Genomic DNA, 19,865 nt, shown 5'->3' on the forward strand with positions numbered 1-19,865 from the left:
GGTCTGTGGTCACCACCTGCAGAACCACTCCTTTATTGGGGGTGTCTTGCTAATTGCCTATAATTTCCACCTTTTGTCTATCCCATTTGCACAACAGCATGTGAAATTTATTGTCAATCAGTGTTGCTTCCTAAGTGGACAGTTTGATTTCACAGAAGTGTGATTGACTTGGAGTTACATTGTGTTGTTTAAGTGTTCCCTTTATTTTTTTGAGCAGTGTATTTAGGTTGATCTATGTTACTTTACTTACATGCTATCGTGTATGGCGGAGACTGATGTATCTGCTGCTTTGTCATGGTCAACTGACTGTGTGTGGCTTTGTTGGTATGTGGTACTGCTGAACAGGGGACTATGTGTACACAAAGGTTAAGCTCTCCACTTCACTGGGGAACTAACTCTACATGATGATTTCTCTGGCCTGCAGGCAATGTCATTATCTCAGCTCCGTCAACAGCGCACACACAAACACGCATGGTAGCATGTAGGCTCTTCTGAATGTATTTCAACCCCCCCCCCCCTCCACTGCTCCATGTTAGCGATGTCTGTCTGCTCCTCAGGCCTGTTAATGTCAAGCTGAGACACATTTGTCTTGTTCCAGGTGATGGGGCCTGAAATATTTACTGTCTACAATGCCTTTCTCTGCAGATGTATTAATAGTTTTGCATGTTTAGAAGAAAACAAACCCCTTTCCCAGTACACCAATATGTCAGTGTGTATGATTGTGTAAGAGTTGTTTTGGTCTGGTTTCTGTCACGTTAGAGGCAGAACAAGGGGGATAAGAGAGCCCAGAAGAATCTGCTCGGAGCGCCCCTGAGGGTTAAACTATGTAATGTTTACAGAAATGTTTTGACTTTCATATGGTCCCAATTAAACACAGCAATGGATTCACAAGGCCCCAGTGTCGTTTCTATAGCAACAAACAAACAAGCACACTGGAGATTCCTTCCCAGTTCTATGGGGAAGTTGGGGACAAGACCAAACTTCTGTGCCAAGCGATACTCTCCCTCATTGAACAGAGAGTAAATAATATCCCCTTTTCACCGAGCAGTTTCTCTCATTATGTAACACCTAGTCATGGGTTAAAAGGGAAGGGGTATGGTTCTCATGTATCATTCCATCAGAGCTTTAATGTAACTCTCATGTTGCGCTGAAGGCAGTGAGTTGTTTACTTGTTTCCTGTCTTTTGGTTCCAAACAAAGCAGTTTGTGAGGGATTCGCTTCAACCTTATTGTGAACTGTGCTGTTCGATCTCTGTTTCAGACTGTTTTTTTGTTGTTTTTTGACAGGAAGCTCTCCCTCCTCCCCCACCTCCTCCCCCACAATCTTCAGCGCTGGGAGCAGCAGCCTCGTTGGCTGCTGGTCAGAGACCTTCCCCAAGCACAAGCGACCAGAGTGGGAGACAAAGACCTACAGTGTGAGTGTACACACACATACACACAGATGTACATGTAACACTCTTCCATGTATAAAGTACCAGCACACTAAACCAGAGAGAACATGCCGTTTAAGAGCATGTTCCACACATGGCTAGGGCGTGGGGCCGTCTAATGTGTTCTGGGAGTTCTCCAAGCCTCTAAATGACCGCTCAGCTGTCAGTGTGGAACACCAGAGGTTGACCCAGAGCACAGGTGAAGGGTGAAAGGTCAACCGCTGTGGGGTATGGAGTCTCCTGGGTCCTATCAGAGATCCTGCCTGTGACCCTGGACCTCTCACATCATTACTCCTTTGAGAGACTCCAGACACCTGATAGGAATTAGATACGGCCCACCTCCCCAAAGTGAGTGTGTTTGTGTGTTTCTGCATTTTTCTTAATTTCCACCTCCCTGACACCAGTGAAAGTGTCTATGCTGTCTGTCAGCAGTTGTTCTTTAAAGCCTCTTCCCCTCTGAGGTTCTTGGAGATGTGACTTTCCCACTCCCTTTACAGCACCTCACTGGAGCCCTGCCACAGCTGTGCCATGCAGAACGTTACCATAGTATTCCTCTACACCAGTGATGGGGTGAACTCATGAGGGGCCGCAGTGGCTCCCCGGTCTACGTACCCACATCCATATACAGTGGGGCAAAAAAGTATTTAGTCAGCCACCAATTGTGCAAGTTCTCCCACTTAAAAAGATGAGAGAGGCCTGTAATTTTCATCATAGGTACACTTCAGCTATGACAGACAAAATGAGAAAGAAAATCACATTGTAGGATTTTTAATGAATTTATTTGCAAATTATGGTGGAAAATAAGTATTTGGTCAATAACAAAAGTTTATCTCAATACTTTGTTATATACCCTTTGTTGGCAATGACAGAGGTCAAACGTTTTCTGTAAGTCTTCACAAGGTTTTCACACACTGTTGCTGGCATTTTGGCCCATTCCTCCATGCAGATCTCCTCTAGAGCAGTGATGTTTTGGGGCTGTTGCTGGGCAACACGGACTTTCAACTCCCTCCAAAGATTTTCTATGGGGTTGAGATCTGGAGACTGGCTAGGCCACTCCAGGACCTTGAAATGCTTCTTACGAAGCCACTCCTTCGTTGCCCGGGCGGTGTGTTTGGGATCATTGTCATGCTGAAAGACCCAGCCACGTTTCATCTTCAATGCCCTTGCTGATGGAAGGAGGTTTTCACTCAAAATCTCACGATACATGGCCCCATTCATTCTTTCCTTTACACGGATCAGTCGTCCTGGTCCCTTTGCAGAAAAACAGCCCCAAAGCATGATGTTTCCACCCCCATGCTTCACAGTAGGTATGGTGTTCTTTGGATGCAACTCAGCATTCTTTGTCCTCCAAACACGACGAGTTGAGTTTTTACCAAAAAGTTATATTTTGGTTTCATCTGACCATATGACATTCTCCCAATCTTCTTCTGGATCATCCAAATGCTCTCTAGCAAACTTCAGACGGGCCTGGACATGTACTGGCTTAAGCAGGGGGACACGTCTGGCACTGCAGGATTTGAGTCCCTGGCGGCGTAGTGTGTTACTGATGGTAGGCTTTGTTACTTTGGTCCCAACTCTCTGCAGGTCATTCACTAGGTCCCCCCGTGTGGTTCTGGGATTTTTGCTCACCGTTCTTGTGATCATTTTGACCCCACGGGGTGAGATCTTGCGTGGAGCCCCAGATCGAGGGAGATTATCAGTGGTCTTGTATGTCTTCCATTTCCTAATAATTGCTCCCACAGTTGATTTCTTCAAACCAAGCTGCTTACCTATAGCAGATTCAGTCTTCCCAGCCTGGTGCAGGTCTATAATTTTGTTTCTGGTGTCCTTTGACAGCTCTTTGGTCTTGGCCATAGTGGAGTTTGGAGTGTGACTGTTTGAGGTTGTGGACAGGTGTCTTTTATACTGATAAGTTCAAACAGGTGCCATTAATACAGGTAACGAGTGGAGGACAGAGGAGCCTCTTAACCTCTACTTCATCACCATCCCTGATCCGGGAGCATCCTCATCAGTAAAAAGCTGACTAGCATAGCCTAGCATAGCGCCACAAGTAAATACTAGCATATAAATATCATGAAATCACAAGTCCAATACAGCAAATGAAAGATACACATCTTGTGAATCCAGCCATCATTTCTGATTTTTAAAATGTTTTACAGCGAAAACACAATGTATTTCTATTAGCTAACCACAATAGCAAAAGACTCAACCGCATATTTTCACAATTTTTTTACCGCATAGGTAGCTATCACAAAACCGACCAAATAGAGATATAATTAGTCACTAACCAAGAAACAACTTCATCAGATGACAGTATTATAACATGTTATACAATAAATCTGTTTTGTTCGAAAATGTGCATATTTGAGGTATAAATCATAGTTTTACATTGCAGCTACAATCACAAATAGCACCGAAGCAGCCAGAATAATTACAGAGAGCAACGTGAAATACCTAAATACTCATCATAAAACATTTATGAAAAATACATGGTGTACAGCAAATGAAAGATAAACATCTTGTGAATCCAGCCAATATTTCAGATTTTTTAAGTGTTTTACAGCGAAAACACAATATAGCATTATATTAGCTTACCACAATAGTCAAACACACAACCGCATTTATTCACCGCATAGATAGCATTCGCAAAAACCAGCAAAATATATAAAATTAATCACTAACCTTGACCAACTTCATCAGATGACAGTCTTATAACATCATGTTACACAATACACTTATGTTTTGTTCAAAAATGTGCATATTTTGAGCTGCAAACCGTGGTTATACGTTATGAATATGTAGCATCGATTCACCAAATTATCCGGAGATATTTTGGACAGTCACCTAATCTGACCAAAGAACTCATCATAAACTTTACTAAAAAATACATGTTGGACAGCAAATGAAAGATACACTGGTTCTTAATGCAATCGCCGTGTTAGATTTAAAAAAAATAACTTTACCATAACAAACAGCTTACGTTATAGCGAGACAGCGCCCGCAATAAGGGCGGAAAATAGGACTAAACATTTTCCACAGAAATAACATCATAAATGGTTCCTACTTTTGCTGAGCTTCCATCAGAATCTTGTACAAGGAGTCCTTGGTCTAGAATAAATCGTTGTTTGGTTTTAGAATGTCCTCTTCTCCTGTCGAATTAGCAACCATAGTTAGCCAAGTGGCGCGAAGATGTCCATCTTCTCTCGACGCAAAACTCCAAAACTCCCGATAAACGTTGAATAATCTGATAAAACTCGATTGAAAAAACATACTTTACGATGATATTATCACATGTATCAAATAAAATCAAAGCCGGAGATATTAGCCGTGTATACCGAAAGCTTTTCAGAAGGCAATCTGGGGTTCCTTCTCGCGCCTTCGAAGACAATGACATTTCCAGACACGTCATTCCAAAAGCTCTTGTTCGACCTCAGATCAAGCTAGACACCCCATTCCACCTCCCACTGCCTGTTGACATCTAGTGGAAGGCGTATGAAGTGCATGTATATCCATAGATTTCAGGCAATTGAATAGGAAGGCCCTGGAACAGGGCCTCGATTTCAGATCTTTCACTTCCTGTCAGGAAGTTTGCTGCAAAATGAGTTCTGTTTTACTCACAGATATAATTCAAACGGTTTTAGAAACTTGTGTGTTTTCTATCCAATAGTAATATTAATATGCTTATTGTACGATCTAGAATAGAGTACGAGGCAGTTTAATTTGGGCACGATTTTTTACAAAGTGGAAACAGCGCCCCCATATTGACAAGAAGTTAAAGAAGTTGTTACAGGTCTGTGAGAGCCAGAAATCTTGCTTGTTTGTAGGTGACCAAATACTTATTTTCCACCATAATTTGCAAATAAATTCATAAAAAATCCTACAATGTGATTTTCTGGATTTTTTTTCTCATTTTGTCTGTCATAGTTGAAGTGTACCTATGATGAAAATTACAGGCCTCATCTTTTTAAGTGGGAGAACTTGCACAATTCGTGGCTGACTAAATACTTTTTTGCCCCACTGTACACACCGGCAATCAGAGCCAGCCCTAGCCTAATTTCCTGCAATTCTACACATTTTGCCGTGGGGTGGAGAGAAGATTTTGCGATTTTATAACTAATTTCATGAAATACTACTCGTTTTGCCATGTGGCGTAGAGGGAAAAAAACATTTTTAAATCGGCAGGACAGAGCAGCTATGTCTGGTAAGACGAGGGGGCGGGGGTGTGTCTATTTGTCAATAACTGCTTTATCAATAACAGCAAAATGTCAAGGCATCTGAATACTTCCCGAATGCACTGTAGTTAGTCTAGCAAGCACTGTAGCTGACTAGACTAACTTAGTTGACTGTCAGAAACCATGTTTCCATCCACAGTTTATATGCGACAGCTGTGATGGAAACAGGAAGTTTTTGTTCAATTTTATAAATGCAGACAGATCATTTGTTCGTTAGACATGGTGGGATCTTTTTGTCTAAAATTAATTATGCGATAAATGGCGGTGGAAATGTGATGTGAATATAACAACCATTTCGAAAGAAGAATTGGAGTCACTCAATGATATGTTCTGTGTACCTGCCACTACAACTCGGGAAACCGTACACTTTATTAGGCGCCAGATGAAATAAGCTATGATGAACTTCACAGGGTGGTGAAAGTGCACAGTGATCTTGATGCTCCTTTCCAATAAATATTGAGGGTCTTATTCTGTTGACATGATTATGGATGCCTGACTGCCATTTGACAAATGAAAAATATTCTCACTCTTATCCATAATGTCATCATGTAGACCAGCCTACCCGCGCTGTATCTGTGAGCTGTTGGCTAGAGCACACATGCCAAGACCAGTGTAGCCCTACATTTAAAATAACACATAAAAATGTAAGATCAGAGTTGGCACATTTGCTTTTTTGCGCAACAGTTTTTTTTGACAACTATCGGTAGAGTTGAAAATGCGATGGAAGCACAGATTTTTTATTTGGTTCTTGAAAACTTAAGCTAAAAAGTACAACAAATCAGTTTGGTGGAAACTCCACTGATGGGAAAAGTACAATTTTCTTTATGCAGATTTTTATTTATTTTTACATTTGCATTTTTAATTGTTGAATATTTGTTTTACTTTTTTGGGGGGGTAATTGATCTGCGGGCCTACAAAAGGGGCTGCCAGTTGCCTATCCCTGCTCTACAAACATATAGTGTGGCTTTCTCTGAACTATTGGAAGACCAGTCCAGAGGGGAATGTCCATCTCGATCAGCCAGTAAGTGCCTACTAGAAAGAGAGGGGAAATGTTGATGGATATACTGTAGCCTGTGGAAGGGGGGTGTATTTTGCTCATGTCACAGACGAGATGTTCTGAATCCACAACATGTCTGATTCATTTCCTCCTGAGGTTAATTGGACAGTCCCTGTGTCGATGGCCACGTGTGTGTGTTTGATGTGTCCCATCTCTCTCTCCCCCCACTGCAGCTACGTGGCCCTGTTCCCCTACACCCCCCGTAAGGAGGATGAGTTGGAGCTGAGGAAGGGAGAGATGTTCCTGGTGCTGGAGCGCTGTCAGGACGGATGGTTCAAAGGCACCTCCATGCACACTGGCAAGATAGGAGTGTTCCCCGGCAACTACATGAGCCCTGTCAGCAGGTCTGTCACACACACAGACCGTACGCATGCACACACACATATACACTACATAACCAAAAGTATGTGGACTGGGCTCGGACTCGTCGAACATCTCATTCCTTTGCTGTTATAACCGCCTCAAGTTCTTCCACACTGATCTTAACCAACCATTTCTGTATGGACTTTGCTTTGTGCATGGGGGCATTGTCATGCTGAAACAGGCAAGGGCCTTCCCCAAACTGTTGCCACAAAGTTTGGCTCCCGAGTGGTGCAGCGGTGTAAGGCACTGCATCACAGTGCTAGAGGCGTCACTACAGACCATGGTTCGATCCCGGGCTGTATCACAACTGGCCGTGATCGGGAGTCTCTTAGAGCGGCGCACAATTGACCCAGTGCCGTCCGGGTTAGGGGAGAGCTTGGCCGGGGTAGGCTGTTATTGTAAAATAAGAATTTGTTCTTAACTGACTTGCCTAGTTAAATAAAAGGTTAAATCAAAGTTGGAAGCAGAAAATCACCTAGAATGTCATTGTATGCTGTAGCATTAAGATGTCCCCTCACTGGAACTAAAGCGCCTAGCCCGAACCATGAAAAACAGCCCCAGACCATTATTCCTCCTCCACCAAACTTTACAGTTGGCACAATGCAATGGGGCAGGTAGTGTTCTAGATTCATCCAGATTCATCAGTCGGACTGCCAGATGGTGAAGCATGATCCATCACTGAACGCGTTTCCACTGCTCCAGAGTCCAATGGCGGCGAGCTTTACACCATTCCAATCGGCGCTTGTTATTGCGCATGGTGATCTTAGTCTTGTGTGCGGCTGCTCAGCCATGTAAACCCATTTCATGAAGCTCCCAACGAAGTTATTTTGCAGACGTTGTTTCCAGAGACAGTTTGGAACTCGGTAGTGAGTGGTGCAACCGAGGATAGTTCATTTTTACACGCTTTAGCACTCGGTGGCCCTGTTCTGTGAGCTTGTGTGACCTACCACTTTGACGAACCGACTTGTTGGAAAGGTGGCATCCTATGACGGTAAAGCCATTCTACTGCCAATGTTTGTCTATGGAGATTGCATGGCTGTGTGCTCGATTTTAAAGAGACATGGATTGTTTATGTTCAGAGGGTAGTGCTGAGCGATTAGTGCTTTTTGAGGTTGTTTCGGTTCGGTTATTAGAGTCACTGTTTTCAACTTCGGTTTCTATAAAACATTTTTTTTTTTTACATGAAATGCATTAGGAAATAAAGATGTTACTTAGATTTAAAAAACTAAATTTTAATGGAAATTCCAAGGCCAAAAATAGTCAACCATAGTCTCTGATCAGGTCCACATCAATAGAAAAATAGGAAATTGCTATGAAATAATAAAATATTTCAGTTGTGAATATTACTTAATTTATATTTGATTACTTCATTCCTTAAAGTAATCATCTGCTCAGGCAGTTGCAGGCAGCCAGCCAGCCAGGCATCTAATGTTTTGTGCTCCCCATACTGTACTGTCTTTAGTCATCCTAGTTAGCTAGCCTGCCTAATTATGCTGCAGAACTGTCTGACGATATAATTTTACTATTTCTTCAAAGTAGATTAGGCATACTTTCACAAACTGTCTCTCTCATCGTTGTGTACATTCCTCTCTCATGCGGTCTATGCTGTATCGGTCCAAAGATCTATATAATGACGAGAGATGCTCATGTCTCCGCCCAAACAATCGGAGTCGTTGTCCCAAAGGCGGAAAGGCAGACGACGAGCTTCGATACAAAATAAGGCCATAGAAACGCATTGGGCTTATTTTGGACAGAGTTTGGCAAGGGTGAACCCTCTCGCTTCACCTATTCCTCTTTGATCTGGAAAAAAACTGGAGCAATGGATTATGGTCAATGTAGTTAATTACATTGTTTGCACTGAACTAGGTTGAATATTTGCTTAATGGAAACTGAAACTCCCTTCATCCCAGCATCCTATATAGTTCTTGACTTGATTTCTTTCATGAATGATTTGATTTCTCTCTAGAGAAGCAGTGCATTGGGCTACAAAAAACCAAAAAAAAACTAAATGGAATTAAAATAATTTAACCAGAATCATTAGATCACTTGTTTTGGTACTGCACATAAATAGTTTGTGTTTGGTTTCAGGATCAGGAATGGCTGACAAATTGCAACATTTACTTTGAGCTAACGCTGCAAATAGCACTGCTGGGTGATTTGAAACGTCAGTCAATCCGATCAATAATATAATAATACTCTTAGCAAAATCTTTAATTTACAATCTTTAGGAACTTTTAGAATGAATAGGTTCAGAACTTTTGTGAAACAGCACAGTGGAAAAATATATTGCAGCTAGAAATCAAAACTGGATGGTGTTCAGAGATGGATGGATGGGAGGGGTTGAGGTTAGTTGAAGCCTGGGACTAAAAACAAACAAAAGAGAACTAAAGTAATATATACTGTGCCCGTAAACTGTATATAAACTCAGCAAAAAAAGAAACGTCTCTTTTTCAGGACCCTGTCTTTCAAAGATAATTCGTAAAAATCCAAATAACTTCACAGATCTTCATTGTAAAGGGTTTAAACACATGCTTGTTCAATGAACCATAAACAATTAATGAACATGCACCTGTGGAACAGTCGTTAAGACACTAACAGCTTACAGACGGTAGACAATTAAGGTCGCAGTTATGAAAACTTAGGACACTAAAGAGGCCTTTCTACTGACTGAAAAACACCAAAAGAAAGATGCCCAGGGTCCCTGCTCATCTGTGTGAACGTGCCTTAGGCATGCTGCAAGGAGGCATGAGGACTGCAGATGTGGCCAGGGCAATAAATTGCAATGTCCGAACTGTGAGACGCCTAAGATAGTGCTACAGGGAGACAGGATGGACAGCTGATCGTCCTTGCAGTGGCAGACCACGTGTAACAACACCTGCACAGGATCGGTACATCCAAACATCATACCTGCGGGACAGGTACAGGATGGCAACAACAACTGCCCGAGTTACACCAGGAACGCACAATCCCTCCAGTGCTCACACTGTCGGCAATATTCTGAGAGAGGCTGGGTTGAGGGCTTGTAGGCCTGTTGTAAGGCAGGTCCTCATCAGACATCACCGGTAACAGCGTTGCCTATGGTTACAAACCCACTGTTGCTGGACCAGACAGGACTGGCAAAAAGTGCTCTTCACTGACGAGTCGCAGGTTTGTCTCACCAGCGGTGATGGTCGTATTTGCGTTTATCGTCGAAGGAATGAGCGTTACACCAAGGCCTGTACTCTGGAGTGGGATCGATTTGGATGTTGGAGGGTCCGTCATGATCTGGGGCGATGTGTCACAGCATCATCTGACTGAGCTTGTTGTCATTGCAGGCAATCTCAACGCTGTGCGTTACAGGGAAGACATCCTGCTCTCTCATGTGGTACCCTTCCTGCAGGCTCATCCTGACATGACCCTACAGCATGACAATGCCACCAGCCATACTGCTCGTTCTGTGCGTGATTTCCTGCAAGACAGGAATGTCAGTGTTCTGCCATGGCCAGCGAAGAGCCCGAATCTCAATCCCATTGAGCACGTCTGGGACCTGTTGGATCGGAGGGTGAGGGCTTGGGCCATTTCCCCCCCAGAAATGTACGACAACTTGCAGGTGCCTTGGTGGAAGAGTGGGGTAACATCTCACAGCAAATCTGGTGCAGTCCATGAGGAGGAGATGCACTGCAGTACTTAACCTCTCTTGGGCAAGTGAGACGGTAGCGTCCCACCTCTACAGCAGCCAGTGAAACTGCTGGGCGCCAAATTCAAATATAAAGATTCAGAAAACAAAACATATTTTACATAGGTTTAAAGATTAACTGCTTGTGAATCCAACCACGGTGTCAGATTTTTAAAATGCTTTACGGCGAAAGCATACATTACGATTATGAGAACATAGCCCACTAGACAAATCATTACAAACAGTAACCAGCCAGGTAGAACAGTTACACAATTTAGAAATAGAGATAAAATTAATCCCTTACCTTTGATGATCTACATATGGTTGCATTCAGCAGACATTCATTTACTCAATAAATGTTATTTTTGTTCGATAAAGTTTCTTTATACCCAAAAACCTCTGTTTTGTTTGCGCGTTTTCTTCAGTACTCCACAGGCTCAAACAAAGTAAAAACGGAAAGACAAAAAAATACAAATTGTATCCGTAAAGTTCATAGAAACATGTCAAATTATGTTTATATTCAAACCTCAGGTTGTTTTTAGCCTAAATAATCAATAATATTTCAACCGGACAATAACGTCGTCAATATAAAATGTAAACAAGAAACGCACTCTCTCGGTCTTGCGCAGGAAAAAGCTCTGTGACACGGCAGGGTCCACTCATTCAGACTGCTCTTACTTCTTCATTTTTCAGAATACAAGCCTGAAACATTTTCTGAGGACTGTTGACATCTAGTGGAAGGCATAGAAACTGCATTTTGAGTCCTAAGTCAATGGATACTGTATTGGCATTGAATAGAAAACTACAACAACAAAAAAAACTACTTCCTGAATGGATTTCTCATGTTTTTGCCTGCCAAATCAGTTCTGTTATACTCACAGACACTATTTTAACAGTTTTGGAAACTTTAGAGTGTTTTCTATCCAAATCTACCAGTTATATGCATATCATATATTCTGGGCCCGAGATGCAGGCATTTTAATTTGGGCATGCATTTCATCCAAAATTCCGAATGCTGCCCCCTACCCTAGAGAAGTTAATGCAGCTGGTGGCCACACCAGATACTGACTGACTTTTTGATCTTTACCCCCCCTTTGTTCAGGGACACATTATTCCATTTCTGTTAGTCACATGTCTGTGGAACTTGTTCAGTTTGTCTGTTGAATCTTATGTTCTTACAAATCTTTACACATGTTAAGTTTGCTGAAAATAAATGCAGTTGATAGTGAGAGGACATTTCTATTTTTGCTGAGTTTAGTATGTATAAGCTGGAAGTAGAAGCCTAACAGGCTGACCATACCGGACGCGTTGCAAATTAAATTTACACATACTTTATTCAATCATTGCACCCACACTGCTTTCCCGCGTCAGTGTTGTAATGCCCTAAAATAGAACTTGGTTCTAATTGTGACGCTCGACGAGCTGCAAGTCCGGCCTCTCCCGTCTCCTCATTGGTTTTTAGGAGCATATGCCCACGTGGGTGGTTGAAAGATGAACTGAGTTTAACATTCCAGTCGGTTGTGGTCATGCACCTTAAAGTTGGTTGCCAACCGCCATATAATGTACGAAGAAGAAGCCTGAAGAAAGGAGGAGAGATTACTAGAAACAAACTCGGTTGACCGTTTTATCTGTGGATTAATTGTCGGAGTAGAGGACCTTGTGCATTTCAGGTAAAATAATAACCCAATGTTTATATCCCAGGACAAATTAGCTAGCAACAGCAAGCTAGCTAGCTTAATTGCCATAAATGTTTAATGCTTTTCGACCTGTCTCTAAGTTAATATAATTGATTCAGAGTTTGTTTTGATATTTCAACCTGTGTGTCCTGATCGCGTCTGGTGTGGGTGGACAAAATCAACTTGCGCTCGTGGTCTGGTTAGCATTTAAGTGTTGTTCAGTAGTTTACTTCAATTAGGGGAGGGGTGGTAGGGTTAAGGGAAAATAATGAAGGAACATTTTTTTATTTCTATTTACAAATATATATTGCAAATGATGCAGAGGATTATCTGCAATATTACAGCTGATCTACCCCCCCCCCCCCCCCCAAAACATGTAATATATAAGTACTAAACAAAAAATATAAACGCAACATTGAAACTGTTGGTCTAAAAGATCCCAGAAATGTTGCATACGCACAAATCTTACTTCTCTCAAATTGTGCACAAATTTGTTTACATCCCTGTTGGTGAGCATTTGTCCTCCTTTGCCAGGATAATCCATTCACCTGACAGGTGTGGCATATCAAGAAGCTGATTAAATAGCATTATCATTACACAGGTGCACCTTTTGCTGGGGACAATAAAAGGCCACAAATGTGCAGTTTTGTTACACAACAAAATGCCACAGATGTCTCAAGTTTTGAGGGAGGGTGCAATTGGCATGCTGACTGGAGGAATGTCCACCAGAGCTGTTGCCGGAGAATTTAATGTTCATTTTCTCTACTATAAGCCGCCTCCAATGTTTTAGAGAATTTGGAAACACTTCCAAACGGCCTGACAACCGTAGACCATGTGTAACCATGCAAGTGCAGGACCTCAACATTCCCACATATGCTGCGCAATTGTTGGCTGCTTTTCTTTCACTCTGTGGTCCAACTCATCCCAAACCATCTCAATTGGGTTGAGGTTGGGTGATTGTGGAGGCCAGGTCATCTGATGCAGCACTCCATCACTCTCATTCTTGGTCAAACAGCCCTTACACAGCCTGGAGGTGTGTTTTGGGTCATTGTCCTGTTGAAAAACAAATGTTAGTCCCACTAAGCGCAAACCAGATAGGACGGTGTATCGCTGCGGAATGCTGTGGTAGCCATGCTGGTTAAGTTTGCCTTGAATTAAAAATAAATCGGACAGTGTCACCAGCAAAGCACCATCACACAACCTCCTCCATGCTTCACGGTGGGAACCACACATGCGGAGATCATCCATTCACCTACCAAAAATCTCATGTTTCTTGGCCCAAGCAAGTGTCTTCTCATTGGTATCCTTTAGTAGTGGTTTCTTTGCAGCAATTCGACCATGAAGGCCTGACACACACAGTCTCCTCTGAACAGTTGATGTTGAGATGTCTGTTAATTGAACTCTGAAGCATTTATTTGGGCTGTAATCTGAGGTGCAGTTAACTCTAATGAATGTAGCTCTGCTGCAGAGTAACTCTGGGTCTTCCTTTCCTGTGGCGGTCCTCATGAGCCAGTTTCATCATAGCGCTTGATGGTTTTTGCGACTGCACTTGAAGAAACTTTCAAGGTATTGACTGACCTTCATGTCTTAGTAATGATCTACTGTCGTTTCTCTTTGCTTATTTGAGCTGTTCTTGCCATACTGATTTTTTCCCCCCACCTTTATTTAACCAGGTAAGCTAGTTGAGAACAAGTTCTCATTTACAACTGCGACCTGGCCAAGATAAAGCAAAGCAATGCGACAGAAACAACAACACAGAGTTACTCATGGAATAAACAAGCGTACAGTCAATAACACAATAGAAAAAAAGCTTTACCTAGCATAGACTTATAGATGACCTGGAGCCAGTGGGTCTGGCGATGAGTATGTAGTGAGGGCCAGCCAACTAGAGCATACAGGTCGCAGTGGTGGGTGGTATAAGGCGCTTTGGTAACAAAATGGATGGCACTGTGATAGTCTTCATCCAATTTGCTGAGTAGAGTATTGGAAGCTATTTTGTAGATGACATCGCCGAAGTCGAGGATCGGTAGAAAAGTCAGTTTTACTAGGGTAAGTTTGGCGGCGTGAGTGAAGGAGGCTTTGTTGCGAAATAGAAAGTCGATTCTAGATTTTATTTTATATTGGAGATGTTTGATATGAGTCTGGAAGGAGAGTTTGCAGTCTAGCCAGACACCTAGGTATTTGTAGTTGTCCACGTATTCTAGGTCAGAACCGTCCAGAGTAGTGATGCTAGTCGGGCGGGCGGTTGCGGGCAGCAAACGGTTGAAAAGCATGCATTTGGTTTTACTAGCGTTTAAGAGCAGTTGGAGGCCACGGAAGGAGTGTTGTATTGGCAATGAAGCTCGTTTTGGAGGTCAGTTAACAGTGTCCAAAGATGGGCCAGATGTATACCGAATGGTGTCGTCTGCGTAGGTGGATCAGGGAATCACCCGCAGCAAGAGCGACATTGTTGATATATTCAGAGAAAAGAGTCAGCCCGAGAATTGAACCCTGTGGTACCCCCATAGAGACTGCCAGAGGTCCGGACAAAAGGCCCTCCGATTTGACACAATGAACCTTGTCTGCGAGGTAGTTTGTGAACCAGGTGAGGCAGTCATTTGAGAAACCAAGGCTATTGAGTCTGCCAATAAGAATACGGTGATTGACAGAGTCGAAAGCCTTGGCCAGGTCGATGAAGACGGCTGCACAGTACTGTCTTTTATTGATGGCGGTTATGCTATCGTTTAGTACCTTGAACGTGGCTGAGGTGCACCCATGACCAGCTCGGAAACCGGATTGCACAGCGAAGAAGGTACGGTGGGATTCGAAATGGTCAGTGTTCTGTTTATTAACTTGGCTTTCGAAGACTTTAGAAAGGCAGGGCAGGATGGATATAGGTCTATAACAGTTTGGGTCTAGAGTGTCACCCCCTTTGAAGAGGGGGTTGACCACGGCAGCTTTCCAATCTTTAGGGATCTCGGACGATACGAAAGAGAGGTTGAACAGACTGGTAATAGGGGTTGCAACAATGGCGGCGGATAACTTTAGAAAGAGAGGGTCCAGATTGTCTAGCCCAGCTGATTTGTACAGGTCCAGGTTTTGCAGCTTTTTCAGAACATCTGCCATGTTCTGGAGAAGCTGGGGAGGCTTGTGCAAGTAGCTGCGGGGGGTGCGGAGCTGTTGGCCGGGTTTGGGGTAGCCAGGAGGAAAGCATGGCCAGCCGTAGAGAAATGCTTATTGAAATTTTCAATTATCATGGATTTATCGGTGGTGACCGTGTTACCTAGCCTCAGTGCAGTTGGGAGGAGGTGCTCTTGTTCTCCATGGACTTTACAGTGTCCCAAAACTTTTTGGAGTTAGAGCTACAGGATGCAAATTTCTGTTTGAAAAGTTAGTCTTTGCTTTCCTGACTGACTGCGTGTATTGGTTCCTGACTTCCCTGAACAGTTGCATATCGCGGGGACTATTCGATGCTATTGCAGTCCGCCACAGGATGTTTTTGTGCTGGTCAAGGGCAGTCGGGTCTGGAGTGAACCAAGGGCTATATCTGTTCTTAGTTCTACATTTTTTGAAAGGGGCATGCTTATTTAAGATGGTGAGGAAATTACTTTTAAAGAACGACCAGGCATCCTCGACTGACGGGATGAGGTCAATATCCTTCCAGGATACCCCGGGCCAGGTTGATTAGAAAGGCCTGCTCGCAGAAGTGTTTTAGGGAGCGTTTGACAGTGATGAGGGGTGGTCGTTTGACCGCGGACCCATAGCGGATGTAGGCAGTGATCGCTGAGATCCTGATTGAAAACAGCAGAGGTGTATTTGGAGGGCAAGTTGGTCAGGATAATATCTATGAGGGTGCCCATGTTTACGGATTTAGGGTTGTACCTGGTGGTTTCCTTGATAATTTGTGTGAGATTGAGGGCATCTAGCTTAGATTGTAGGACTGCTGGGGTGTTAAGCATATCCCAGTTCAGGTAACCTAACAGAACGAACTCTGAAGATCGATGGGGGGCAATCAATTCACATATGGTGTCCAGGGCACAGCTGGGAGCTGAGGGGGGTCTGTAACAGGCGGCATCAGTGTGAGACTTATTTCTGGGGAGATTAATTTGGTATGTTACCGAAGAGATTTATCTTCTGTATTCCACCCCTACAAACACAACTGATTGGCTCAAACGCGTTAAGGAAAGAAATTCCACAAAGGAACTTTTACCAAGGCACACCTGTTAATTGAAATGCATTCCAGGTGACTACCTCAAGCTGGTTGATAGAATGCCAAGAGTGTGCAAAGCTGTCATCAAGGCAAAGAGTGGCTACTTTGAAGAATCTCAAATATAAAATGTATTTTGATTTGTTTAACACTTTTCTGGTTACTACATGATTCCATATGTGTTATTTCATAGTTTTGATGTCTTCACTATTATTCTACAATGTAGAAAATAGTGAAAATAAAGAGAAACCCTTGAATGAGTAGGTGTCCAAACTTTTGACCGACACTGTGTGTGTGTGTGTGTGTATGTGTATACACTAACATTCAAAAGTTTGGGGGCACTTAGAAATGTCCTTGTTTTTGAAAGAAAAGCAACAAAAAAATGTCCATTCAAATAACATCAAATTGATCAGAAATACAGTGCAGACATTGTTCATGTTGTAAATGACTATTGTAGCTGGAAATGTCAGTAAAAAAAAAAAAATTCCATTAACATTTTTTAATGGAATATCTACATAGGAGTACAGAGGTCCATTATCAGCAACCATCACTCCTGTGTTCCAATGGCACGTTGTGTTAGCTAATACAAGTTTATCATTTTAAAAGGCTAATTGATCATTAGAAAACCCTTTTGCAATTATGTTAGCACAGCTGAAAACTGTTGTGCTGATTTAAAGAAACAAGGAAATTGGCCTTCTTTAGACTAGTTGAGTATCTGGAGCATCATCATTTGTGGGTTCGATTGCAGCCTCAAAATGGCCTTACAAGTCCTCAACTGGCAGCTTCATTAAATAGTACCCGCAAAACACCAGTCTCAACGTCAACAGTGAAGAGGCGACTCCGGGATGCTGGCCTTCTAGGCAGAGTTGCAAAGAAAAAGCCATATCTGACTGGCCAATAAAAAGAAAAGATTAAGATGGGCAAAAGAACACAGACACTGGACAGAGTAACTCTGCCTAGAAGGCCAGCATCCCGGAGTTGCCTCTTCACTGTTGACATTGAGACTGGTGTTTTGCGGGTACTATTTAATGGAGCTGCCTGTTGTGGACTTGTGAGGGGCGTCTGTTTCTCAAACTAGACACTCTAATGTACTTGTCCTCTTGCTCAGTTGTGCACCGGGGCCTCCCACTCCTCCTTCTTTTCTGGTCTAAAGAAGGCCAGTTTTATTGCTTCTTTAATCAGAACAACAGTTTTCAGCTGTGCTAACATAATTGCAAAATAGTTTTCTAATGATCAGTTAGCTAATCCAAGTTTAGCATTTTAAAAGGCTAACACAACGTGCCGTTGGAACACAGGAGTGATGGTTGCTGATAATGGGCCTCTGTAGATATTCCATAAAAAATCGGCCATTTCCAGCTACAATAGTCATTTACAACATTAACAATGTCTACACTGTATTCCTGATCAATTTGATGTTATTTTAATGGACATAAAATGTGCTCTTTCAAAAACAAGGACATTTCTAAGTGACCCCAAACTTTTGAACGGTGGTGTATGCACACACACTGATTATCTCTGTATATGCAGCTACCTTAAGGCTCCCAGCCCTTACCCCTCTCCTCTTGTTGGTCCCATTAGGACGGCATCAGGCAGCACCCAGCCCAAGGTGCCCCTGACTCTGTGCACCCAGGCTGGGCGAGGGGTCACCATCGTCAGCCCCTCCACTTCTCTGGGGGCGATCGTTCCAGGGCCTGACTTCAACAAGCCCCTGCCCATCTGTCCCGGCCCTGCCCCCTCCAGCCCTTTACCTGCTGCCATGGTGACGGCTGCTCACGTGGCGACCGGACAGGCCAAGGTTCTCATGCACATGACCTCCCAGATGACTGTTAACCAGGCACGCAATGCTGTCAGGACAGGTAGGGTCACCTACTAGGGGAATGGAGGTGTGCATTCTATGTAGCCTGAGGGTGGGATAGTGTATTTGATAATGAATATATAGGGAAATGGTATGTGTGTATGATCTAACCCTGTGCCTCTCCTCTGGCCCCAGCAGCCTGCCACAGTCAGGACCGGCCCACCGCTGCTGTGACACCCATCCAGTCCCAGACCTCTGTAGCCTATCTGCCCCACCTGGCCGTGTGCCAGTCCCAGCCCTCCTCCTCCAACCCTGCCCAGGGCTGTGTCCGTGCCGGTGTGGCATTGGGCTGTGCCGCCGCCTCCCTCACTCCGCCCAACGTCAGTGCCGCCTCGCTGAATCGTGATGCCCTGCGACCAGTGGCAGACCTCACCATGCCCGTCGCCCCAGGCAACGGCAACTCCACGTCAGCTAATTCCTCCCTTGCCTGTCGGCTGGACAAGGACGGCAAGGTGGGCATTCATGATAGCACCCTAGCCATCTGTATTGTTATCAACAATGTTAGCATATTTCTCATGTTTGCATGTACTTCTATTATGCCTAGCATATTTGGCTGGTGTTCAACACGTCTACAGTGGATTCCAAAATTAGTTGACAATCGCCTGGAGTGTCTGGTGCTCTTGTTTACTGCAGAGTATTTTGAATACCATGTCCTCTGTATGTTGTTGAACACAGATATTCCAGTTTATCTTCAGAAACAAATTGACGCACAACGCTCAGTCTGTTTCACGGGCGAGCCTTGGGAATTGAGTTAAGAGACTAGAGATGGGAGTCAGTCCAGGCCAGCCAACACAAACAGAACAGGCAGCTGGCAGCAGGCCAGATGATGACATTACAACCCTGATTAGTCAGCCAACAACCTAATGACCAAGACCATGGTTTCTGTTTATGCAGATTCTAATGTCCACACAATGAATTCCTGTAAGACAGTCTATATCCAGCCTACGCCGTTGTCAGACAAGTGCAACATAATTTACTTTTTTCTCTCGCTTTCTCTGTTTCGTTCTGTCGTTCTGCAGAGGGAGAAGAAAGGTCTTCTGAAGCTGTTGTCATCTAACAAGAAGAAGTCTCGCCCTTCTCCCCCCTCCTCCCCCACCCTGGAGGCAGAACAGGCTGCTACGGGGGAGGTCTTCCAAAGGGCCATGGGCCCTGACACCACCCCCTCCCCCTCGCTCTCCTCCACCACCGTTGGCATGGGTAACCATGGCCGTGCAGTCCCCTGCCCCATGGAGCCTGAGCCTACTTTACCCACCACCCCAGAGTTAACACAACGTAAGAGCAGCCCACTGGATGGCTCTGCCCCCATCGCCCCGCCCCCTCGCCAGGCATGCTCCTCCCTCATCTCCCAGCAGCACGATGCTCGGCCAATCATATGCGAGAGGTACTTAATTTATTATATCGTAGGACAGTGA

The 19,865-nt window shown here is 43.8% G+C and overlaps 1 protein-coding gene across 2 annotated transcripts in view; it reads left to right on the forward strand.

The window, feature by feature from the left end:
- The window catches only part of sh3rf1 (SH3 domain containing ring finger 1), a 76,804-nt gene that overhangs the window by 53,572 nt on the left and 3,367 nt on the right, over window positions 1-19,865 (forward strand). Inside the window, exons 7-11 of one of the 2 annotated variants that reach the window (XM_039002638.1) lie at window positions 1,287-1,414; window positions 6,892-7,062; window positions 18,177-18,454; window positions 18,589-18,905; window positions 19,473-19,834. In XM_039002638.1, coding sequence (XP_038858566.1) covers window positions 1,287-1,414; window positions 6,892-7,062; window positions 18,177-18,454; window positions 18,589-18,905; window positions 19,473-19,834 — 1,256 coding nt within the window. The remainder of the gene's footprint in view (window positions 1-1,286; window positions 1,415-6,891; window positions 7,063-18,176; window positions 18,455-18,588; window positions 18,906-19,472; window positions 19,835-19,865) is intronic. The other variant, XM_039002639.1, reaches the window with a different exon arrangement.

Source organism: Salvelinus namaycush, chromosome 10, assembly GCF_016432855.1.
Source record: "Salvelinus namaycush isolate Seneca chromosome 10, SaNama_1.0, whole genome shotgun sequence".
NCBI classification, from domain to species: Eukaryota; Metazoa; Chordata; class Actinopteri; order Salmoniformes; family Salmonidae; genus Salvelinus; species Salvelinus namaycush.